The sequence below is a fragment of the Harpegnathos saltator genome, unplaced genomic scaffold, assembly GCF_003227715.2.
Source record: "Harpegnathos saltator strain DR-91 unplaced genomic scaffold, Hsal_v8.6 scaffold844, whole genome shotgun sequence".
Taxonomy (NCBI): Eukaryota; Metazoa; Arthropoda; class Insecta; order Hymenoptera; family Formicidae; genus Harpegnathos; species Harpegnathos saltator.
Window position 1 is genome coordinate 1,613,413 of NW_020230698.1, and position 25,782 is coordinate 1,639,194.

Genomic DNA, 25,782 nt, shown 5'->3' on the forward strand with positions numbered 1-25,782 from the left:
TTTAATGAAAGTTATTGCACCTGAAGATTGATAAAAGTGGAGATTAAAAATCTAACGACAGAATACGAAAGTTCGACGGGAGAAAAATCAACGTGAAACACGGGGTGAATAAAAATCCATTGATTTTTTTCACGGAGAAACTTGTACTCTCCTTTTACCGTCATATCGATATGATTATTCCTTTATTGTTCTTTATTATCATTATTATCAGCAAAGTGATTACTTTAACACTCAATCTCTCTTTCCTCTTTTCTTGTTACTCAACTGCAGCTTCTTTAATTGTCATCGCGCAGCGTATCACATGTTGGAACCCCTAATTCTTCGTTTTTCAGTCGCGCGTGTATTCTTAAGGGACGGACTCGGAAACGGTTAATAAACGTTACACTTTTCAGTCAATCAATCATCTCTCAGTACCAATAAAGCACCAGTAAATTGCCAATTTGCGAGTGCACTCGGCGAGCAGCAGGTCGCGCCCGCTGCATGCGTCCGTCGCATGTCAGGACGAAGGTTTGCCGATAACGTCGAGTGCATCGGCGGATCGCGAGCAAAGGCGAAAAGGCGAACGATGTGCTCCAAGCAGTCGCGGCAGGGGAGGAGGGGGGGGGGCTTAATCATTTAGACTATTTGCCCCCGTTGGAGCACGCCAAGCCATATACAGGCCTTCAGTTCCCAGGCTGTCGGCAAATTGCGGCTTACCGCGCCGGCACGGTTCTTATCCTCGCGCACTCGTCCAGGTAATTCTTGGCGGGGCCCGCTCCGTCGTTCTTATCGGAAACGGCGCGAAACAACAAGCGAAATCACCCACCCACCCACCCACCCCCGCCTCACTCGGCGGTGTGCATCGCGAACGAGGAAAAAGTGGAGCGTGGTGCCTGCCCGAGCCTGATTCGCCCGCGCCGCCGCCTGTGTCTTACCTCCTCTTCTTCGCGATTCGCTTCCACCCCGTCCGCGTAATCTTACTCTATCGTGCCGGCTTCACGATACTGGGGTACTATCGCGAATCTTATTAGCCGGGGGTAGTCCGCGTGCACATACAACTTACGTTGTAGTAACTTTTAATAATGCATTCGGCTACGGGCGAGCCGAAGCGAGCGGCACCCGTGGGAGAGACACGAGTTAATCTTCCGGTAAACGAGTCGGGAGAAGGCAAATTGCTTCTTGCTTTGAAAAGAAAAAAAAAGAAGATATCGCTCCCCCTTCCGCTTGTGCGGGACGACGTTTTAAGCAAGTTTTATTTCGGGCAATCTGTGCGCAACGTTCGGAAAAATCGGGATCTCCAAATTTCGAGCGGTGACTTCTCGATATCCCGAAATCCGAATATTGCTTACGCTGGGAAAAGAATCTGCGGCAAGAGCGATGTCGGCCATTGCGTAAATTCTACTGTCGAGATGAGAGACATTAGTACCAAAATATTTATTTGGCAATCATTTGGGTTCTACAGATATATTCGATGATTAACAATTATTAATAATTATTAATGATTATTAATTCATAATTAATTCGTGCCGTCTCGTCTGGTTTGTTCCGCGAGCTTGGGATCGCATCTTGCGTCTCTAATTTGATTTAACTTATTAGTTTCTGCGTCACTTTCCTCCGCTCAGTGTTTTTGTGCACCAAAAGGACTTTTTGTTCCCGTTAATCGCACAAATAAATAAATAAATAAATAAACAAATATCGCGGCAATACTGTTTCCCACCGTCGAGCCTCCCTTTCTCTCTCTCTCTCTCTCTCTCTCTCTGTCCTCGCGCTGCTTTGAGGAAGGACACGAACACAATGATGACAGCGGCGCTTCGACGTGCCCCCGCGCCAATTGATCGCGGGATGACATTTTCCTCATTTTTCCCTCTTTTTTACGTGTTCGCTGGGAATCGCGATGGGTGTCTCGCAAATGTTGCTGTTATTATGGAAAAGCGGTGACGGCGTGTGTGTAATTCTAATATTATCGGATCTATCGTGTGTCCACGCCGCTCGCTCGCTCGCACGTATGTGCCGTCCGTACTCTGCAATTCTATCGCAATTCGTGCGCGATATAAACGTCTGTCGGTCTAGGAAGCCGTCCGGCACCAGCGGTAGAAGTGGCCGCGCACTTCCGTGTACACTCGCAGTCGTCACGTTCACTGACTGGCCGGACTATTAATATTTCACGTATATGCGCTCGCACTCTCGTGCCTGCCCACCCACGCGGACCGATCGCGGCCTGAGCGAGCCGCTCTCCTACCCTTTTTCTCTCTACACCCATTTACGCCCCTTGACCGTAGAGCCTTTCATTGTGGCGTTATCACAATTGTAAATCGATACCGAGTCGCGGAGGACGAGGACATGAAGCACCGGCGACTCCTTCGAGCTTTAAGGTGCAGGACGCAGGAAGGTTACGCGACTTGCGGCACGGCCATTTTTCAAAAGTCTCTGACTTGTCAAGGCCTTTGAAAGCGATCTCGCTTTTCGCAAACTTGCGTTGACGGGAAGAAGTATGATCGTAACTCTAGCCGCGCGATCCTTTGGCTCCTCTCTTGGAAGTTCCGAATAATGCTGCTGGGGTCGATTCTTTCGTGATTGTCTGAGGCTTTCAGTCGGATGCATCGTTTTTAGTTATTGCTCCTTGTGAGTGTTGACTAAGTGTCGAGAAAGCGGAGGCGTGTTTTGACAGGATAGAAGGAGAGAGAATCAATAGAGATCAGAATTTTGTATCTGGGATTTCTACCGCGTACATAATGAAAAAATTGAATTTTCATTATATAGATGGTTAAGTTTGTATTTCTATTCGGTTTATAATGTAATTTTTAATCCGCTACCCGAATTAATCAACACAGGCGTGTGAAAAACGAGCGTGTGACTGGACGAGGTCTTTCCTTTAGATAACTATCGATCTATCGATAGTATTTTCTGCGAAAATGACGTTTTTCATTAACCTCTCAAATGCTAATCAAAATCGACGATGAGAAGCAACAGAGAAACGGAACGGCAAGTCAATGCTATAGTCGAGGAGATTCTTGACGAAGACGCGGAGGAGCCATGTCCGGGGGGTTGCGATCGACCGGACAACACGGCCGCGGGAGCGAGTCTCTCGCAAGAAGTAACGCGTCGTTCGCCTAAGATCAAGGGTTGGGAAAGTTATTCCTGAAAAGTAAATCGTTATCATTACTCGTTACGCGAGCAGTAACGAGTCGTCATAGTTTCATTATTTTTGCACCATGTTGTTTTTCCCTTAAGGTTAGCTTCTTTTCATTCCATACAGATGCATTCCATGTGTGCAAAGAAACACGATCGTATTCCGTTACCGTTACTTCCAAAATTGCGTTGCTGTTGCTAATAAAAAACAAAAAACCCCTAACTAATGAGAGAGAAATATTCCATTACGGAATTATTACCGAACAAAATAACTTTCCGTCCCAGTAATTTTATTTTTGTATTCTTTTCGTATTAAATTTGTCTCATCGTGGATCATATTTTGCCACGTAAATATAAGTGAATAAATAAATAAATTCTTGACAAGTAAATTAGATTCATCATCAGTTTCTTTGATTCCTTCCAACCGCGTCGAGTCAAACGCACGAATGACGCGCGATATAACGAGAGGAGGGAGGGAGGCGGGGAGTTGGAACTCAGAAATTTGTATCGCAACAAAGAAATTCGTATCGCGATAAAAGAGAAAAGGGGCAATCCGCTGCGCAGGCAGACCGGCGTTGCAAGTGCGCCGTGGAGAATTCGTGGAGGTTCTCGCTGCGCGTGATGGAGGCGATGCGCCTGTTGCAGCGCGACCAGGATCAACCGTTCACGTCCACCGCCGAGGACATCGTCGACTACATCCGGTCGAACTATCGCAGCGACGGCGACCTTTACGCTCAGGTGCGGACCGCGCTGAGACAGGTCTGTTCTCAAGGGTTAGTTCTCCCGCGGCGGGATGCAGACGGTGGTCAGAAGGTCGAAGGTCAGCCGTCGTCTCGCGTGAGACAGCGCGATCGCGAGCTTTCAAGGCGACCGCCAGCTTATTGCTCGTCTCTATCTCGTTTCCAAGCGGGTGCATCTATCGAGCGATAAGCTTCGCGATTCTAATTACGTGTACGCCGTGTACGTTGCGAGGTGCATAGTCATCAATTTCGGCGAAAGCGAGCTGTTCGCGGAGTAACGCGGTAGATTCGGATCGGTGGATTTCGATTCGTCGTTTCAGGATCAAGGGCTTCTGATTCATCGGCTTGGATCGATCATTTCAGAAGCAATAGGTCCTAATTATTAATCGTTTCAGGATCTATAGATTCCAGCAATAATTTTGAGTCAACCGCTTAGGATCAATAAGTTACCTCTATCAGGATTCGTTAGTTTTCAATCAGTCGTTTTTCAGCATCGATAGATTTTAATTAAATATCTCAGGAACGATAGTTTGAATCAAGCATTCGAGGACTAGGAATAAGATCGCATTTTAATCCATCATCTCGGAATCTCAAGGAGTCTTCAGTCATCAATCAGGATCAACAAAGTCCTAATTAATTCTTTTATTTTTGATCAATCGTTGTTTCAGGCTCAATAAGATTCAATTAGTTGACCCAATCGATTACTTCTCATCCGATTTTTCTCTCCTAATATTTATAGAATAAAAAAAAGTCATATTAAAACAAATCGATAATCGTGGCACTCTTACGACAGGTTCGTCTCGGAGATACTTGAGAACGAGTACCACTTGATCGGTCCCGTCGCCAATTCGGCAAGATCGAGCGGTTGTTCCCTCGATTGCAGAGGTCGCGTGTCCTCGACGACGACAACGACGGACGATATCCCGAGAGAACGCAGGAACGCCAACGATCGCGAAGTCCACGCAGCCGCGTGTCGTTGCAACCACCTTGCTGCGAGGAATGATTTACGAAGTCCGAGATCGCCACGCGAACGCGTTCCGAGAGAAACCATCTTCACCGTTGACGATCTCGAGGATCTCTCTGCGCGAAACGAACGTCATCGACGACGCGAGGATGTCACGAAGATGCACCAACCGAAGCACGCAAGTCCAATCGCAGGACCCTCCAGGGTGCTGCAGAGGACGACTTCGCCGACTTCAGCGAAGAAAGCGCAATTAGAGGATCAACAACGACAGTCTCGTCTGCAACGAACGAATGAGAAGAACGACGAAGGGACCAGTACGGAGGAGGAGGAGAACCCAGACTGCACCTGCGACGCTCGAGAGGAGCGAGCGAGAAGACGACCTCGCGTCATCATCAGGAAGCAGCAGGACAAACGTTGCCGTAAGACCGTCGAAGAGCACACGGATCAAGATGGAGCGGTGGGAAAGGAAGACAAGGACGCGGAAGATAGTATGTACAGGAGACTGAGGCAGCGAGGCCGTCCCAGGAAGTCCGCGACGCGCGAGAGGGAACTGAAGAGGTGGATCCGTCGCTGCCGGGAAGAATACGAGCGACGCAGGGCGCGATAACGCCAACTGTCGAAAGTCTGATGCAATTGACAAACGTATTACGGGAAGAACAAGGAGAAACGGAAAAGGAAAGAATCAACTGCGTGCAATTTTCTCGACTACCGAGCCTGACCTTCTGCCTAAATCTTTAACGGGGTGCGGGATGTCTTCTTCGCGAAAGAGAGATTACGACGACATCAGTCGCATTACACACAAAGTGCACGATTGCGATTTCCTCAAACTGCTGAAGCTCGACTTCCTGATATTTTTAAGAGGGTGTTTTCCTCGCGAAAGAGAGATTCTCGACGACGACAAAATTGTCACGCGCCGTACGTGAAATAAACGAACACTGCAGAATTGATTGTTCCTGTTACATATTATAATCAATAATAACTCGTGATTTTAATTGAAAGTAAATATTCATTACGTCGCAGTACCGTTATACCATATATAGCGATATCGTTGTGTCATAAACGGTGACATTGATATACTTCTGACGGCGGGATTTAGTGCTCGAGTCCGCTGGCTTTTGTACAATCAGCTGTCGCTGCCTGAGAGGCTCGATCGATCCTCTTTGTACCCCGCTGAATCATGCGGCGAGAAGATTCCTAGCTTTTCGGAAACGCGCAACACGTTCCTCCGACCGTTGGTTGGGATTAACAATCCGCATTGTAAGCCGTACGAGAGCGCATGTCGCACGTAAGACTCGGCGTGTCTTCGTTCTAAAGGGAGAAACCAACGATCGATCGACCGAACGTTGCAAATTCATGCATACCGAACACATTATATGTGTCTTAACATTTATTTATATTTATTATCGTTGAGATACAATTTTTCCAGTGCTCTTGGACGGATCTCAACAAAGTTATCTCTTCAAATTATTAAAAAAATCTTTCTAATATAAGTTCAATTTACTAGAGTTTACTACGATCTTTAATCTTAATCATTACGTGTAAAGTTGAAAATTGTAATGGAAATTGCATAAATTAAGAGAACCTTGATTAGAACGTTATAAGGCATGCATGATGTCTAGTGCCTATGCCTACCATCGCGCACGGTTCTTGCATAATTAGCGATGCATTCTTCCGACGAGTTTCTGTGCATCCCGGAAGTTTCAACAAGTCCTTTTCCATCCTTACGCGCGCACATGTTACCGATTCCCGCGCCGAAACTGATTTGAGTCGTGGAAGCTTGTTTCCGTATATTCTTCCTCCTCGCGTGTTGCCTACGGAATCGATTGTACGCGCTGCTCCGCTGCTTCCATCTCATGTCCCTTTCAGCGACTTCGCGCAAGAACCTGTACACCAGGTGAAAAACCGTCGACTTCCGGGTATCATAACGGGGAAAACCGATATGTGCCGACGCAGCCGGGCTAATTAGGTGGAAGAGAATGATTTAGGTTATCGTGAATCGATAACGTTTTTAGGAGAAATAAACGAGCGAATTTCTTATCTAAGCAATATTGTTACGTTAAAGAAGTCGGTGTAGAGCAATTGGATAAATAAATTTGTACTAGTTTTTGCACATGACGCGATGTCTGCGCGTCTTCTTTGAACGATGACGTTTCCGGTCTTCGGTCATGTCAAATGACTATGGTACATTCGGAGATATTCTTTATAAGATAGTTCTCGCTCTCAGCAATACCACCGACGAGTAATACCAAAGACTATCAGCACCGACGAGGTAATATCAGAAAGAAACCTGAGAACGGCTACCGGGCCGATTACGCCGGGACGCTTTTTCTGCCGAATTCCGACGCGCCCTCTGTCAAAATGTGTGCACACTACATTCGTCCTGACGGCAGAGAGAAACCTGAGAGCGGTCACCGGGGCCAGTTACGCCGGGACGCTTTTCCCGACGCGCCCCCTGAGAAAATGTGTGCACACTACGCCCGTCCTGACGATAACGGCAAAGCGTGCACGGTTCTTATTTCGAGACCGCGCGGGAAACTTCTAGCAATGACATAAAATGACGCTAACAGGAGTGGCCATTTTTATAATTTTTATGTTCAATTTTATAATTCTCATATTCAATTATGAACACCTACATGCATATGCGTCGTAAATGTTAATATGCAATAATGATAAATGTTCAGAAGTAGTACTCCAGCAAACACCAAATCTTTTTGCACCAATTAATAGAATTAGCTATAAGAAGACATGCGTACAAGATATTAAGGGGAGGCTTAAGTTTTTTTTACGGAAAAATTAAAAAAAATTATCTACATCAACTGGTACTTTTTCCCGCAAAGTGAAATACATAGACTGATTCACTGAAGTTTGCAAATTTCTATGTCAATAAAGTAGGCATGTTTCAATTTTACTGTAATGTTAAACAGTACATGTAAGCGGGGGAGGAGTGGAGTAGTACTTCTGAATATTTACCAATATTAATTATCGAAATATGGGTGATAAGGTTTTAATCTAGACCCAAAATAATTAAAAAAAATAAGGACCGAGCCAACCGTATCGAAATGCGATTACGCGTTTCGGAGTTAGAGGCCATGAAAGATGGAGAAGTGACAGGTTCACTTCTCACAGGAAATGTGAGGACAGGAAAAGTGACAGGAAATGACCTGTCATGAAATATTAATTATCGAAATATGGGTGATAAGGTTTTAATCTATACCCAAAATAATTAAGATCCTCGTGAACCGCATCGAGCTACGATTACGCGTTTCGGAGTTAGAGGCCACGAAATATTGAAAAGTGATAGGTTCGGAAATGACAGGTTACGAAATATTAATTAACGAAATATGAGTGATAAGGTTTTAATCTAGGTCCAAAATAACTAAGATCCTCATAAATTGCTACAACATGCGTCTACGCATTATGGAGAATTTGAAGCCGATATATCTAGATTGATCGGTGCGAAAATTATGAGTTACCAAGTATAAATTAATAAATCGTGTGCAATAAGAAGCTAATCTAAATTGGAAATAACGATGATCCGTAGATACCAAATCAGTCCAACGATAGAGAATTATGAAGTCCGAAATGTTGAAATTAATATACAGAAAAATGATAAATCAATATATACGTCATGGAAATATTTATGCTAATCGAAAGAAATGATGCTATTTAATTTTCAGGTAGTATGACTAATTTTCTTAAAATCCAGATTAATATAGCTTTTCGGATAGCGTAGAGAGTAAATAAAAATTTGGGGAAGTAAATATGATTTGTTACGACACGTCGTCTAGGTAAGCACGCGGCAGCGTGAGTTCCGGGAATCGACGAGGTATTTACACGGGCAATGAGTTCTAAGAATCACACAGCCTGCAAGAGGACTCGTTGAAAAACTGATGCTTTTGGGTTGAACATATTTCGTTTGCTCATTCAGAATGGGTTAATAAAATGCGATTAAGATGTAAAATGTGATGAATTGTTATGAAAAATAAAAATATCAATAAACATTAAATGTATTGTTTCAAAATATTTATATGAGATTTTTATGTTTCGTTTCACAACCCAGCCATCAATTTTTCATTGGATAATTTTTTCATTGCAAGATAAAAAACGCAATATCACGAGACAAGCAATTGTTATAGCTCCGAATTGTTATAGCGTGATGTATATAAAATAAACTTACCCCTCGATGGTTCCTGATGTCCCTCCTTGTAAAATATATTCTTGGGCACTTAATTCCACGACACAAACACTAAATTTAACTTTGCACAATAACAGGCCATTTTTTCACAACACTTGATCACAACACAAATCTTAAGCAACAAACGCGCATAATTTCATTCGGCACTCCCGACAATCCGGTTTCGTTAATTATTTACTTTCGACTACTTGACGATACTTCGCTATAACAAATGCACGAAATTTGCTTTCGGTACTCTCGACGAAACAATACACACCCATATTCACCCTTGGTAATTCAGAATCGCGGAAAATATGTACGGTCGGCTTTTGGAATTCACGTACTAAGCGTTGCAATGCAATGCTCGCGATTTTCAATGTATGCGTATATCGGTGAATACGTATCACTAGCGTATTAGGCCTGGTCTACGATATGTGTTGTAAGCTGTAAGCCGTAAGAACTGACCAATTATAGCCGATTATTTTTGTAATAATCGACTGTGATTCGCTAATTCTTATGGCTTACAACTTACGACAGGTATTGTAGACCAGGCCTTAGTCAATCAAAATATTCTATTCGAAACCGCCTGTTCCGTTTGAAATATTCCAAGAAGTCATGACAGAGAAAATTCCCAAAACTTTACTCGACCCTCCCGACGAACAATTCACATTTTCAGCGAATATTTAACAAAAGCTGTGCCATACCTCGATGTTTAACGATAATTCGCGGTCGAGATTCAGTTGACGAGTCGAAAACAAAGCTCAGCGACGCGAAAACCGAGCTGCCCTTACGCAGCTGGCGCATTGAACTTTCCTCGGCATTCCGACGATTCATCTCACTTCATTTCGCGCGGCAGAACGAACGTCATTCCGCCATAATATACGCGAGAAACTTACTTTCGGCACTCCCGGTAACGATTTAAGGCACGAGACTCTGCTACGGCGAGTCAAAATCACGAGAAATCACAGGCAACAGTTTCTCGCATACTACACAACCCATAATCGGCGCCATAACTAAATAGGAAGGTAACTGCGAACAGCGCCACAAGCGGGATACTCGGGAAGCTGAGTCGACCAATCGCGGTGATTCATTTCTTTCCGTAGTGGAACTATTTATCTGCACAAAGTGTACAAAGTGCGGATGAAAGCAATCGATGATAGGTCGATTTAATTCGGAGCTACATGCAGTGTAATAAGACAGTAGGTATGTTCTTTATAGTTGTACTGCTGAGAAGTGAGAAAAAATATGCTTGCTCATTTTAACTTATTACACTAGTTCAGTAGTGCAGCTATAAAGAACAGACCCAGTGATGGTACAATCTGATGCAATAACCGGATCGGTTCATTGCACCCTATTACACCCGACTGTACTGTAAATAAAATTATGTGCAGAAAGAAACCTGAGAGCGGCCGATTATGCGGGGATGCTTTTTTCGCCGAATTCCGTCGCGCCTGAGAAAATGTGGAAAAAAATGAAGAAAAAAATAAAACAGCATGCCGGGTTTTGAAATGCCTCTGTTTCAGCGCAACAAACTAGACGAAGACGACCAAGATAACGAAGACAACGACGGAGATGATGACGAAGACGACGACGAAGACGACAATGAAGATGACGAAGACGACGACGGAGATGATGAAGACGACGACGAAGACGACGATGAAGATGACGAAGACGACGACGGAGACGATGAAGACGACGACGAAGATAATGACGACGACGACGATAAAGATGACGAAGACAACGACGGAGACGAAGGAGACAACGAAGACGACGAAGACGACGAAGACGATAAAACAGGAGTAGTGGCAAGATAAAATACAAGTAGTAGCGCATTATCCTTCCCCTCACCGCGCGCTGGTAACAGTCGCTATATCAAGTGGGCCGTGCGGCTTCGATGCTTTTTTGATATCACCTCGGCGCGTGCTCATTCGTTACATTCCTGTAATTAATAACTCAAGAGTTATTGCGAATATCGTAAAATGGTATGGGAATTTTCTATTTATCTTAAGCCGCTCTATGTCTCCATGAATTCCTCGGAGCGAGGAATTCGTGAAACACTCTGTACATATGTCTTCGACCGCTGTAATTTTAGTTTAACAACAATTTTAACAGCAATTTTATTTTAACTTCGAATTACTAACTCAAGGAATGCCAACTTGTGTACATACAATATTTAAAATAAAACTTATTCCAAATTTTTTCATGTCTCGCAATCCTAGGAGACATACACACATACACACACACATATATTCGACCTGTTTTCCGTATTGATACTTTCCGATATCTTTTTCCCCTTTATTTCATATCTGTTACCATCCATGCTTATTTCGAGCTATGTTTCATATTCCGACCACGATATTCTTAAGAGGGCGCCAATGCATAGCAAGATTTCTCTGGTACGCTAAATTCCGTAAGATCAATAGTCTTTATAGTATCTCGTCGGTGGCAATACTATTTTAGTTACGCCACCGACGAGATTCTAATAAAGACCGTCTTGTGGAAATTAAGGCAAGTTGTCCCAACTTCTTGGTAAGTTAACTCATATGTAGTTAAATCATATGTTTATCTATGTTTTTCCTGCTATTTGAACAAAGACAGGTATATGATTTAACTACCAGTTAGTGAGAGAATATCCTTTACAAAAATAATTATATAAAATGAAATTAGTGTGTAACATATCCCATTTTTGTAGAAAACAATAAATTTAAAAACATAAAAATTATAAAATACACGGAAATATATACAGACAAAAAGGATATTTTTTCAAAAATATATGATTGATCGATTCAATCAATCGATCGGCAGACGGATTGTGCGAATGAACGAAGGAGTGCGAACGAATGGACAGGGAAAATAATTTCGCGAACTCTCGATAAGAAGCGTAGAAAGTAATCGACTCGCAAGCTTCCGGCGTATTTTTCTCACCCTCAATGTTGACAACGTTATCCGCGAAAAGGAGCTTATAGGAGTTTCATACTCCAGCCACGATATTCCTAAGAGGGCGTTAGCGCCCAGCGAGACTTCTCTGGTGCTTAAAGGCTCATGTTCTGAACTCTCTTTTATCGTTAAAAGTGACTATAAAAATGGCTTTTAGTGATAAAAGAGAGTTCAGAATATGAGCCTAAATCCCGTAAGATCAACGGTCTTTATTAATATCTCGTCGATGTCGTTACCATCGGGACGAACGTAGTTCACATACCCTTTCTCAAGGGGTGCGTCGGAAAATGTGTTCCCTGCAATTCGGCCTCATAGCTGGTCTCAGGCTTTACTCTGGTCGCATATATTTTAAAATTGTTTGGCAGGATTAAATTATGCATTTCCTAAAGTTCTGCGCATGACGAGGCCGCTCTAAAACGCAAAACAATTAAAAAAGTACAGATTATTTATTGTTCGCTCCTGTCATGAATTGCTTTTGACTCCAGTAGATGTCTCGAGAGAGAATTCTGAAAGCGAAAACATTTACTTCTCGATCGGAATAAAATTCGGGACATCTCACAGTCACCAGCCAGAACTTTACACATTAGATATTCGTTCCTAATATAGTTCAACTTTAAAGATTAATATCTCGAGTATTAAAGCGACCTGGATGAAATTTTCGAGATTGTAATAAATCTATTTTGTAAATGCGTTAATTTTTGCGGCAATCGTCGAGCACACATATATTTAATCATAATACTGTCTCTTATTGTCTCGACATATTTGTTTCTCTGTCTCTGTAATGAATTTTATTTGTAAAAATATATCGATCGTATCGATGTATCGTATCGATGATGCATCCATGACGTTTCTGCATCAATAATAATACGCCGTAATAATAATAATACATCAATAATCATACGTACCGTTTAACGTAATCCTGTTAATTTGGATAAGATACGTATGTTAAAAGCATTGTTGCGATTTTGCTCGACGTTTATAGCGAACGATAAAAAGAGACAGAGGAAAAGTTTTAACGTGAATGAGACGCGCTATTAGCGGATAGCTCGCGTCGACGAAGATCCGCTATTCCGACGAGGTCAGGGAAATTCGATATCGTTGAATGAAGATTACCGGTAATAAGCAGATGGTAATACATTTTCACGTCAGCGGGAGGTGCACAATGGACTTGAAAGGCAACGTCGGAGGAGCCAGAGAGCAAACAGAATACGAATGGAACCGACTCGTTGCACAGCATCAGATCTTATCGCGACGAACTGTCAGGGGTGGATCATCGGATTGCTCTTATCCCAGCTTGCCCGAATGTTCCTCCCCTTTGACACACGCAACCCGAGCTCAGTCTCGATAACATAATAATGGCGAAGACGACGTATGGTGATGCTGCGATAAACCTACACACACACACACACGCACACACACACACACACACACACACACACACACAGTGAGACGACGGTCGCGTAAAGAGTCGAAACTTCAGCTCCCGAAATACTTATTGCATTTAAGTCTACAGGCACGTGTACACAACGAAGTTTTGTTTATTCGAATTGCTGTCGCCATTGTATTCTCACGGAGGGAATCTGCTACGTCGCACGCGGATCTTTGTGAATCAATACTCATTTTCTCTCAATTTCACGCACAAGGAAGGAAATTGTGCATATTACGAATCTCGTTACCAGCGATATTAATTAATCGGCATGTCGTCGCGCTATTTTTTTTTATCGTGCTACGGTTGTAGTCGATGAGACGAAGCGATCGCGATTCATTAAGAGATGAATACAGGTGAGACGGATGAAGCAAGATATCTGCATAACGTTGCATCTTCGTGGGAGATCTCCGAGGAGGAAAGCATGTAGCATTTTTTATAGACTTTCTATAAAATCGCACGCTTTGTGCCCTTTGCAGATTCCAATTAGATCGCGTCCGTGATGCGTCGTGTAGGGTTTTATTGTAGGGCACGTGTCAAAAAACTAAGCTCACGCAGACCGCGGCGGGTTAAAAGCGCCGCGTGTAGTCTCGTGTAATATTAGGGGCTGAAATAACCGAGGGAACGAGATTGTTGCGGTCTGCTGAAATTTAAGCCGCGACTGTGCCATTGTTGAATGCTCGGCGAAGATGTAACGACTATCGGCTAGAAAACGACAAGTAACTCTGACTGATGATTATATTCTATATACATTTACGGCTTGGGAGACTGTTGTCAATTTTTCTCGTTTCTCGTTTCTCGTTACGCGACTTTATTGCTAATTGTTGGTTACTTGTGCCAAAATGTGCGTTTAATCTTTATAATAACATTAACAATAATATTATATATATAATATTAATAATATAAAAAAATATAATAATTGATAATATAAAAAAATTTGCCTGGTAATGAACGAGCGGAAGCGATCATTCTGTAATGAGAGTGTTCGCTAAAAATTCAGATTTGTGATATAACACAAAATTGCAACCGGACTGCAAATACACTTTTAGCGACGGGGGAGAAAGAGAGACTCAGTTTGCCTCGTCCGCGTGATTTCCCAGGCACACGTATTCCCGCGGAAATGCGCGTATTACCCGTGTTACAGAGTTTTTAATAAAATGTGAACTTACTTTTTCAATTGGACGCAACGGCTGCGCATAATTTATGCGCGGGCGCGCGTGTGCGAGTGCGCGCGCGATGTGTATGTTCTCTCTTAATAAATTATACATCGGAAAAATTAGCGCGTCATTGTAAGGGCGCGCGCGACAGCGAAAATCGATACATCCCTCTCCCTCGTCGCTATGGGAAGCCAAAGAAAGCGGTGTTTGAAGGAAAACGATTTCGTATTGTAGCCCCACGTGTGTAACGTTTGCGCTGCGGCACGCGGCTCTCCAACCCCTCATGCGCCACGTGCCGGCCAATCTAAATCTAATAACACAAACAGCTTCACAATAACGTGCATCATACGAGGCGATCGTTTGGCGGCGGGAGGTAATGGGACACCATGTGAACTAATCGCTCCGAAGTGGTCCTCCACGGATCCTGTTTCGCTATTTGTTGATTTTGGTCTGCTCTCTCTCCCTCTCCCTCCTCTCCTCTCTCTCTCTCTCTCTCTCTCTCGCTCTCTCGCTCTCTCTTTCTCTTCTTCTCTCCTGGGACAAACAGGCTGCCGGCTGAGTTGGGCGATCGAGAGAGATATATTATGCAAAATATTTTCCATTTTTCCTGTCGTTGCAGATCTCGCATCCTGTCGCGATTCCGCCGGTATTTAACTCTTTCATCATTGTATGCGTCAATATATCCCAAAGGGATCTGTAAAATTTACCGTTGGCTTTTTACGTATGAATTAAAATTAAAATTAATTGTCATTGGTACTATTGGCTGAACGGTAGTATGGGATTTTTATAGATGAACAAATAAAGAAATGATACGAATAAATTGCTGCTTGAAAGCGAAAGAGTTAATATCGCTAGGGAACATACGTTATTTCTCACGCGCGATAACCAAGAAGCAGTCGCATGATTCTTGCTGATTCGTCGATCTACTACTTATCGAGTGCCGTCCTCTGGATGTAAAATAATACAACTATAAGGTATCTAATTTTGAGCTTCGAGATATCTAATTTTACAAGATATTCATAAAATACACAGTATTAAAAATCGGACACGTGGTTTTCTTCCAATGTCGGACGATCGGCGATAAAAGAAGAAGAGAACTCATTCACGGAAATGCTCCCTCGAGAAGGACCCGAAGGACAACGACGACGGCGAAGGAACGCAAGATAAAGATGCGGAATAAAGATTCCTCCGAAGACCCCATCGAGATCTTTTTGATTCTCAAAAAGTAAGTTTAATTTATTTCAATATACACCGACGAGAGAGTGTTCATACGCGCGGTAGTGTGTTTGTGTGTGTTGTCGCGTGCGTAGAAGAACAACGCGTCTCGTAAAAGATGATGACGTGACGTGATTGAACCAAGGTTACAATCAATATATATTTATATATATATATATTATATAATCAACATCACAAGATCACAGAGCGCTCGGCTCCGGGACGAAGAATGCACTTCCTAGAAGAAAGTTACATACCAAGTCGATATGCAAAAAGGAACTCTTTATAATAATAACGTCTTTTTTCCTTTTTCTTCTTATAACGACTCATTTTCTTCATTCTCGACAAAACGATACGATCTACGCTCGTAAACGGTTGCTGCCGCCGCTGTTGCTGTTGCTGCTGCTGCTGCAAAATTTTTCAGACTAATCGGGCCTGGGAACGGGAGGGGAGGAGAGAGGGAGGATCAGGGGAAATCTCTCGATTCTGGTACATGCTTCGTATACTTTCGTGAGTTGTGTGAGATTTTTCATTTTGTTTCGGGCCGGCTTATCAAACGATCCAAATCAACTATATACGTTTTATACAGGTAGCGTTCGATCCAACTTTTTAACGTGTTTCGTTTCGGCGCGATCTCGTCACCGGCGAGATACCGCTACTCGTCATTCGTCCTGGCTCTTTTTCCTTTTTCCTTCCGTTTTTGTTTTGGCTTCAGAGCGAGGAGTGGAACGGATTGCGATGAATTCAATTCGCGTTACGCGCGTGTCCACGAGACGGACGCGTAAGCGATACGTGAATTCGCGATCGGGATATTACGTTAAAAAATTGGATGGCGCCGAGAGTATACAGTGATATATGTGCGGATGTGCGCTACGGACGCTCTACGCTTTATTTACACCTATGTATAATCTTTCATACTCATTCTCTCTCTCTCTCTCTCTCTCTCTCTCTCTCTCTCTCTCTCTCTCTCTCTCTCTCTCTCTCTCTCTCTCTCTCTTTCTCACTCACTCTCTTTAGAACGACTGTTAATGTCACTTCGTTGGATTCTGGGAAATAATTTTTTGTCCTTCGCGCCTTCTTTCTCCTCCGCCTACTCTTTGTCTCTTTCTTTCACACTTTGTACATCGCAACAATATTTACAGGTATTTTACAGATTACAAATTACACGGTACGCTAACTAGGCGATATCGGTTAGTCCCTTAATCGTACACGGGGGAGGGGGGAGTAGGAAGTTAAAATTTCGAAGTCGAAAATGCTCTCTAAAACTATGGTATCTGTTATTCATTGATAAGCGATATGTCCGTCGAGTGTGGTGTCGGTTCCTTTCGATCCTCGCCAACCTCCTCTCTCCTCATTCGAATTATATAAAATATGTGACGCCCTTTCTTTCGGCTTTCCTCACTCGATTCGCGGCTCTCGAGTACGCGACTCGCGGGAAACGCATTTTCTTTCTTTCACCCTGATGTAAAATATTCCACAGTGTGAGAGACATTGAACACAGAAGACGCATCGTCGTAGCGGCGTTGTGATCTATCGACGAAAGATGTCTCTCGTCGACTGACATTTCCGAGAGAGAGTTGACCTTTTCGTCGGTAGACGATAACAATTAGCGGCGTTGAACGTTGCGGCGGAATGAAATAATTTAGAGCGAGATCTGAGGTAACTACATATATCACCATTTGTACAAATTTACACAAGGATATTAAACAGAGAAGGACTCGATCGTTAGGATCTGAAAGTGAGCAATGCAGAGGCCGCTTCAGCCAAACGCAAATGGTATATAATGTCATCCCGAGAGACTACAGATAACTTTGAATATATTTCTCTCTCTCTCTCTCTCTCTCTCTCTCTCTCTCTGTATTAATCATATTTATATCTGTTTGACCTCCAGCTTCTACAAGAGTTACCATGTCTCTTTATTTAGCACATCGTTCTCTTTTTCCTTGCGGAGGATACATCTAAATTTAACGTTAATTTGTGATTATTAACTCGTACACGTTACTCCTGTATTTAGGTCGAAAGTGATCAAAATAAACGATCGGAACTTTCCGGTTACACGCGCACCGGCAGTTTTTCTCTCTCTACCGCTGATTTATACACGTCCTCGTTCCTCCGTTTCTGCGTTTCGCACGAGCGGCCTCTACACCGTTTATCCTCAGAAATTACGCAGAAATTAAATACATATCCAATTGACTCAAGTCGATGTTCAACACAAGCCACAAAATTAATATTGAAAATGCGAAAGAAAGAATAAGGCAGAAGAAAAACGATCGTTTCCCGAGTGTTGTACATTCGCTACAACAATCGTGCGAGCCACGTCCGAGCTCGACCGAGCCTGCTAATAACGCTCACAGATGCGAAAGACACCTTCTCGTTGTTCGATATGTAACGTTCCTTAACTAGGCACGATCAACGGGTGATCGGTGCGAGACAGCTGTCGTGGATATTTTTGCACTGGTTTACCTGATGTGCCTTGCGAACTCGCAGACGCTTTCACTCCGACGAGAGTAACACGCACGCGGATACAGACGGCCCTACACTTCCTCCCCGGCCTCTCCTCTTCCTCCTCCACCGCCTCTTCGCGAGGCCATGGTGGAGTCGAGGAAGAACAGAGGAGACGCGAGGTCGCGGCGCGAGCAGCGGCTCGACGTGGTCGCGTCGAGTTCACGGGGGTGCGGCGTCGCGTCGGCGAACGACGTTCGCCAGTTCGTCGCAGTTTCGCACGCTGTCCCCGCGAGGGCCGTGCCTTGCGATGCCTCCGTCGGAGCTTACATCTCGTAGCACTATTTGCCGTTCGACGAAAGCAGCGGACTGGCGGCGGCCGAGTACCCCTGGCTGCAGGTGGGCAACATAAATGGGTTCATGTTGAAGGGCGAACCGACCACCTCTCCTAGTCCTGCAACATGCCCACTGTCGGTTATACGTTAGTAATCCGCTATTGCTTAAACGCTACGGCAACACTACGGCGATACGAGTGCGCGCGTGAGAAGTAATAAGCAGCGGCAAGCACACGGCTAGCACACTTGGCCTCTGCGCCGCGTAAAAAAGTGGTAAAAGTGGGAACTCGAGGAATTCTCGTGGAGAAAAAGAGCGCGCGGAAGTAGAAGTAAGTCAGTCGTCCGATGCGGAAGTGAGAAATAGTCGGATGACTGTCCTTCGGCGGACAGTAAAACGCTACGACACGAGCGCATTGATAATAATATTATTATATATTATTGGTATTTTTACTCCGAAGGAATAAATTCCTCTTGCCACAGAGCCACGACCCGTGCAATTCCATGAGAGACATTTCACAGTCGCAATGTTTCTTCAGGTAGCACGAGACGTCCCGAAATCATTCTGGTTGTGTTCAGGATATTCTGAAGACTTTTCTTTTTGGACGATTCTGGCGCGTTTCGTGCCACTTGAAGCCTTGATCCAATGAATCGGCGAAAGATACGGGAAAAAGCGGCCGAGGCTTAAGCCTAACGCAAGAATCGCGTATGAAAGCGCGTGTCGCGCGCGCAACAGCGAGAGACGCAGGTCGAACGCAGGTGAAATCAATCGCGTGGTCGGTAAGTGTGAGAGCGTACATACATTCTCGAGTGTCGTCTCATAATTCTTTAATCGCAGTGCATAGGGTGGTTGGTGGTGGTGGTGGTGGTGGTGGTGGTGATGATGGTGGTGGTGGTGGTGATGGTGGACGGTTAGCGGTTACTGGGCGGCTGTGGCGAGGTGGTGCTGTGTGGACCAGTGCGGTGGGACTGAGGTGGTCGGTGGTCGTACTACGGGGGCGAACGCACTCCCGTCCCCGGTATAGAAAATGCCGTATTGTTCGTGCGCTAAAACGAAAATTCCACATAAGGGGAAATCATAAGTGCATCGTGCATTTTGGAAAGTAACGCTAAAGTCTGCGGAAAAGCGCATGCCACGGCGCGGCGCGCGTCCGCGCGTCTACGTCATCAATCACATGCGTCGCGCGGGCTCGCCTCAAGCTGCGTGCCGGAAGCTGCGCTGTTGCGTACAGCCGACGCGGAGAGATCTCTTCCGCGGTCACGCGGACGTAACAGCGCGTGAGAGTCGGATCGATCGATCGAGACGTCTTGATCGACGGGAGCGACGATTCTTCGTTGCACGGCATGAAGACTCGAGTTTTCCACGCTGGGCACGACCGCCCTCGAGAATTCTTTATTTGTTATAATTAACATAATGAATGAACGTTGTTGTTGTTGTTGTTGTTGTTGTACACTAATATTAAATTAACAATTAATAAACGCATATTAGATAATGCAATTGAGAAGCTATATAAGTAAAATAAATGAAAACTGAAATATATTAGATACACAAGGTGTCTCATAATTCACGTCCACCATGAACATGACGCTATTTTTTACAAGAGCTCGTCATTTCTTTCTTAGCAAAAATATCGAAGCGTCGACTCGCGAGTTAGACTTCGGTCGGTCGGAAAGGGTAACGAAGTAATTTCCCTCGATCACTCGCAAGTGGTGGGACCTCGCTTGAACAAAATTTCAATCCGAGACTTAGCTTCAAGGATGCGTTATGTTAAACTGCGTTGGAACATTACCGCCAGGAGCAAATTGTTAAAAATATTCGTGAGGAATAGCGCTGCATGAGCAATAGGGGTGAAGTATATGGGACACTCTGTATACCGAGTATAGCTTGAATCTAAGCTCTGCGTCGATGTCGATGATGATTAAACGAATTGACGAATACCCGGGTTCCGCTTGCGAAACTGCAGCTGCGACTTTGCAAAATCGTGTATCAATTCCGGCGATCCACAACGCAATACACACACCCACACACACCCACACATATAGAGCCTGGACTTTCGCGGAGATTGTGCGGGCGCGGGGAGTAGCTCGCGCTCGGGGGCGAGAAAGAGAGAAAGCGGGGAAACTTACGCGAGGTGTAGAGGGTCGGGCTGCCGGTGTACGGATTGGCGACGGAGTAACTTCCGTTAGTACTGTGACTGTGGGGCGTGCTGGCCGAACTACCGCAGTAACCACCGCCGGTTACGACGCCACGTGGACTTGCACTACTGCTTTGTCTGTAGGCGTCGGCGTTACCGCCGACGCTTCCGCCGCTGCCGCCGCCTCCGCCTCCGCCGCCACCGCCACCGCCACCACCGCCGCCGCCGCCGCCGCCGCCCCCGCCGCCGGCACCGGCTCCTGTTGTCACGGAACTACCGTCTAGAAATAGAAACCTGCCCGTCAGACGAACTCTCGTCAGTATCTTTTGATCGTTCACGTCATGATCGGTTGCCTAGCGAATTTAACACGGATTTCACCGCGGGGAGAGGGGAGATCGACTTTTATCGACTCTTCGAGAAAAATCAAACTCACGAGCGTTCGTTGTATAGTTATATCAAGATTCCACGCGTCCGTGGCCGATTATCGCGTTGATCGTAACTTGATCGATATAATTGGCGCAGCTCGAGAAAAATGTATCTCCCATCTCGTCTCATTGACCGTGTGCAATCGATCTTCTTTCTTCTCTTTTTTTTTTTTTTTTTTTTTTTTTCTTTAATACAATCGACTATGCGTTTTATACAAGTCAATGAGACGCGGTAGAGTCATCAAGTCGTTCACCGTCGCGCTGTTAAAAGCACTAGCGAAAGTCAAGACTACACTCTTCGCGCCCGACATGCAGAGGGAAAAGATTGCTTGAATCAACGCGACGCTGACGCAACCAAGTGCCGCTCGGTCGAAAGAGACAAAACTTCCGGGCTTGATCATGAATCTCTTCCTCCAGCGCGAGAAGTGGGAATTTTCCAACTCGAAAGCATTTGGAAATCTTTTCGCTTCTCCCGAGTTCAAGCTAGAGGAAGAGATTCACGATCGCCTCCTCGGTTCTTAAGAAGCGGATTTGATTCGCCGGAAATTCCGTCTCCTTCAACGAGGACGCGTTCGGTTCGGTCATCGTCGTGTTAATCGACTAGTCTTCTTTTCCCGCGTGTGTGTTAGTTAACCAAACTCTCTCTCTCTCTCTCTCTCTCTCTCTCTCTCTCTCTCTCTCTCTATTCTATTAGCTTCTATTATATGTCTAAGATATACGATAACATTGTCGAGAACACCGTACCGTACATACCGTCCGTCCATTTGGCCGCGCTACCGTTCTCCTGCACCGTCACCGCCAATTGCCCCGTGTACGAGTTGAAGGCGGTCGCCGAACTGGAGGTGGGTGGTGCGGGTGCGTGCACCGAGCCCGGACTCCTCGGTGCACCGGTGATCCCCGTGTTACCGCTCCTGGGCATACTGTAAAGGGCCTCCGCTAGGTCCGCCGCCCTCTTCAGTATGATCTCCTTCGGCAGCTTCTCGGGGTCGCCCGGATGCCGCGGGATGAGCTTCTGTAGCCTCTGGAAGCCGTAGTCGATCGTCGGCTCGTTTAACGCTGCAAAACACAGCGGACATTCGTTCGCTCTTACTGCGCTGCCGAGGAGAATCCGCGTCCGTGGGATACACTCGCGACTGTCGATCGTCAGGACGACTTTACTCGCGCGCGGCTCTCTCTCTCTCTCTCTCTCTCTCTCTCTCTCTCTTTCTCCTTTCGTACTTACAGACGTAGACGAATCTGCCGGGGGCTCCTTTACAGAACTGCTTGCTCTTGTACGATAACGTCACCTCAACGACACCGGGTATCTGTCGCGGCGGCGTTTGCACCCTGATCGCGTTCGGGGTGATTAGCTGTGAGAAAAACGCTCAGTGTTTTTACATGTATACACCGAGAGAGAGAAGAAATATCTAAAAAACAAGAAAGAATATTTACTCGCTGGGTACTACCTATAAAGTGGAACGCGTTTGTTTAAATTCAAATCTTGTTAATTAGACACGAATAAACGAAAAGAATATTTTCGGGCGAAAAGAAGTTTCAAAGAAGATTAAAAAGGAAATGCATATATCCTCCGATTTGGAAATAATTCTTTCTCAGTGTACAGATATGCACAACTCGATGTAAATCAAGATATTGTCAGTGCCCATCAAATAAATATTTTGTTTGTTGCAAATATGTATTTTTTATGTTAGATATTTTTTTCTCAGTGTACACATTGCTTTCTTGGCGCCCTGGCATTGATATTAGGGGTACTGGAAAGTCTTTTCGTATTTTAAAATCATCAATTTCCGTGGCTGTAATTCCGGGATTCTTAATTTTAAACTAGAACTAATTTAAATTCCAGGTTAGTTGACAACATTTCTTTATTGTGTGTATCAACTTTCATTAAGATCGAATTTACTCTTGGATCTAATAACAACGTTTGAACCAAGTGAAGAACACGAAAAAAAGAAAAGACACTTTCCGGTATTCCTAATATATACATACGCATTTATCTCTGAGAGAGATTTACTATACAGTGATATGATTACATATTATATTATGTTAGAATGTGTATATGTATTAACCTCACTCCACACTAGCATCGTCCCAAAAACAACTTGCAGCCCGTCGAAGAAGTTTTCGCCGATGATTATGACGGTGGAGCCACCCGCCGTCCAGCCCTCATTAGGCGATATCGCCTTTATGCACGGCGTTTGAAGCGGTATCGGCGGATATAAACCTAAGTTCATGACATAAAAATAACGTAATGTATTCACCGGCTTTCGATCGTGCCATTAAATGTTTCTTATTTATTTCTTTATCCACCGAACACACCGAAGAATACAATATCTATTCCTGCCGAACGCACGCGCTGCTTTCGCGAGACTTTCTAATTAGCTTAACAGATTCTCCGGGAAATCTCCACCGGGAGCGTCGGCGATTAATTTCCCTGTCGCAAAGGAAGGCAATGGCAACGTTACAAAAAACTGCAAGTCGAGAACTGGATAAAACACCAAGCGGTAGCTTACGAGAGGAGCTTACGAATGACGAGGAGATGGGATATGGAAAATTATCTGAATATTCTGTTTATTCGGTCGAGGCCGAATGGCAGATATATTTTCCAGCGTGGCAAGCAAGTTTTCGAGGTCGTGGGGCTCGTGCGGGTGAAAGAGAACGAGAGAAAGGAGGAGAGGAATGGGAGACAGAGAGAAAGGAGTGAAAAACGAAAGAGAAACTGCGAAGGAGAACGGAAAGAGAACGAAGCAAACGGCGAGAGAGAGAGAGAGAGTCAGGACGAGGAAGAGACTGAGGGTTGGAGAGCTCAGAGAAGGGTTGTAACAAGAAGGAAGGGGAGAGGGCGATCGGACCGCCGGTGTCTCTGCTTGGAATTTATAACCCAATGATATCATTTTGTACCCCGGCGAAGCCAAGCCACCCCCGGCACCGACCCTGGGCGAAGCGGAGCCACGGCAGAGTGGCTGACATCATGGTATATTGCTCCCAGTGATGCTCAAACACTTTCCACTTGGAGTGCTTACGTGCCGTCACGCCGATAAATCTCGGCAGCTTAAAAGATCTCGACGTTGTCTGTATCTAGGCGATGAGGTTAAGACCGTACGCTTTGAGCTGAAATGGATATGGCCCGGCGAAAAGCATTTCTCTGAGATCGCGTCGTCTTCGTGGCGACTTCTCATTTCGCGAGACAAGACAAGATAATCGAATGATCGCGTCGAATGATTGAGACACGTGAGAGAACGGAACAGCCGACTGGCAAAGGAGAAGAGAGAAAGCATAAATACGATCTGCAATTTAATTACAACACACCGTGCGTGATGCGACATCGTTCGGCGGGAAGATCGCATCGCGATTTCCCACCCCACGGGACCGGAAGCGGGGAACAAGCAAACGCAAGTGACGATCTCACAGCTGCAGCGTTAAAGAGTCGCGAGTGCGGTCTCCACGCAAATGGGGATTCCTCAATGGGACATTGGTATTTATTGCGTTCAATGTACGAGAAAGTCGTTAAAGAGAGCCGGCCGTGTTGGCAACCACCCCCTGTTAGAGAATTGTCGAGCGGCGTGGTGTGGGCCGCCACGGTGGTGCTGGTAGCTGGCGAGGAGCAGGAGGAGGAGCAGGAGGAGGAGGAGGAGGAGGAGGAGGAGGAGAAGAGAGAGGAGCGGAGGGTTGAAAAGAGGGATTCAGCGGAGGAGGCCAAGGAACAAGCGTACCAACCCGGAATAAATAAAATTCCCCGCGCCGCTGAATGGTGAGGGCTGCTATTCCCAGCCCTCTCGAGCCCCTCTTTTGCCACGGAACTATCGTCGAAGTCGAAGCGCCGTTGTACCCTGCCGACACGTTCGGCCCGATTCCCTTTGATCACTGCGAGATCGCGCGATAACTTCGTTCGCCGCGCGCCGAGGACTCGGCAAATTCGGCGGAAAAACGCTCCGAGACCACGCGAGAGCGCTACCGCCGGAGTGAGCGACGCCGCATTAATCAAGGATCCTCTCCTTCGGCCCAAGCAGGTCCTCGTTTCGCAACCGGCGGCAGGGTCAAGAAGTGTGTCTCCTGTCCGTTGAAGAAGCGAATTCCCCGTGTTACGTGTTGAGAGCTACATTCGATTACCAATCGCGTCCGTGCCGTGTTTCAGCACCTAACATGACCCGCAAACTCGTAAAACAACCCGTCCCGTTGCACGAGGCGACCTTGTCCTTACGACGAATCGTTCGCGTGGCAAAAGAGTCCGAGTGGACGAGCCGCGGAGGCGAGAAGTCGCGGCCGTCCTGTCAAAGGAAGCGCCGCGGCGCGGAAAGCCACAGGCTGCGGCGCGGGCTCTTCAGATTTCATGGACAATCGAGATTTGATTTGTACGGCGCAGCCGGGGGAATTCCGTTCGCAACGACGGCAAAATTCACCAGAGGATATATGTACCGAGCCGTCGTTCTCCGTCCTTCTTCTTTCCGCCCGGCGCGGCGCTTCGTGTCTCATTGGTATGCTCGTTTCGGCGTTTGCGGGGGAGAGGGGAGGCGGAGGTGACTCGCGGGGGGATTTGGAAAGAGTGGATGTGTTGGTACCTTCATTGGCGTCGCAGAGGGGCTCGTGGAGGAGGGAGGAGGGTGGCGCGAGATAGCTTAAACTTAGCATTCACAAACCAACGCGCCGCGGCAAGCGCGGGGAGAGGGGGGAGCGGCGGCAGGAGGCGGGGGAGGTTGCGGAGGAGAGCGCGAGAGAACGACAGACAGGGCGCA

At 45.6% G+C, this 25,782-nt stretch overlaps 1 protein-coding gene across 2 annotated transcripts in view; it reads right to left on the minus strand.

The window, feature by feature from the left end:
- Positions 1-15,762: 15,762 nt before the first annotated feature.
- Positions 15,763-25,782, minus strand: part of kn (EBF transcription factor knot) — a 102,710-nt gene continuing 92,690 nt past the window's right edge. Inside the window, exons 9-13 of one of the 2 annotated variants that reach the window (XM_025307278.1) lie at positions 23,119-23,273; positions 22,278-22,404; positions 21,809-22,111; positions 20,623-20,910; positions 15,763-18,617 (exon numbers count right to left, since the gene is read on the minus strand). In XM_025307278.1, coding sequence (XP_025163063.1) covers positions 18,505-18,617; positions 20,623-20,910; positions 21,809-22,111; positions 22,278-22,404; positions 23,119-23,273 — 986 coding nt within the window. In that variant the 3' untranslated portion in view covers positions 15,763-18,504. Of the gene's footprint in view, positions 18,618-19,372; positions 19,543-20,622; positions 20,911-21,808; positions 22,112-22,277; positions 22,405-23,118; positions 23,274-25,782 lie in introns of those variants that run through there. The other variant, XM_025307277.1, reaches the window with a different exon arrangement.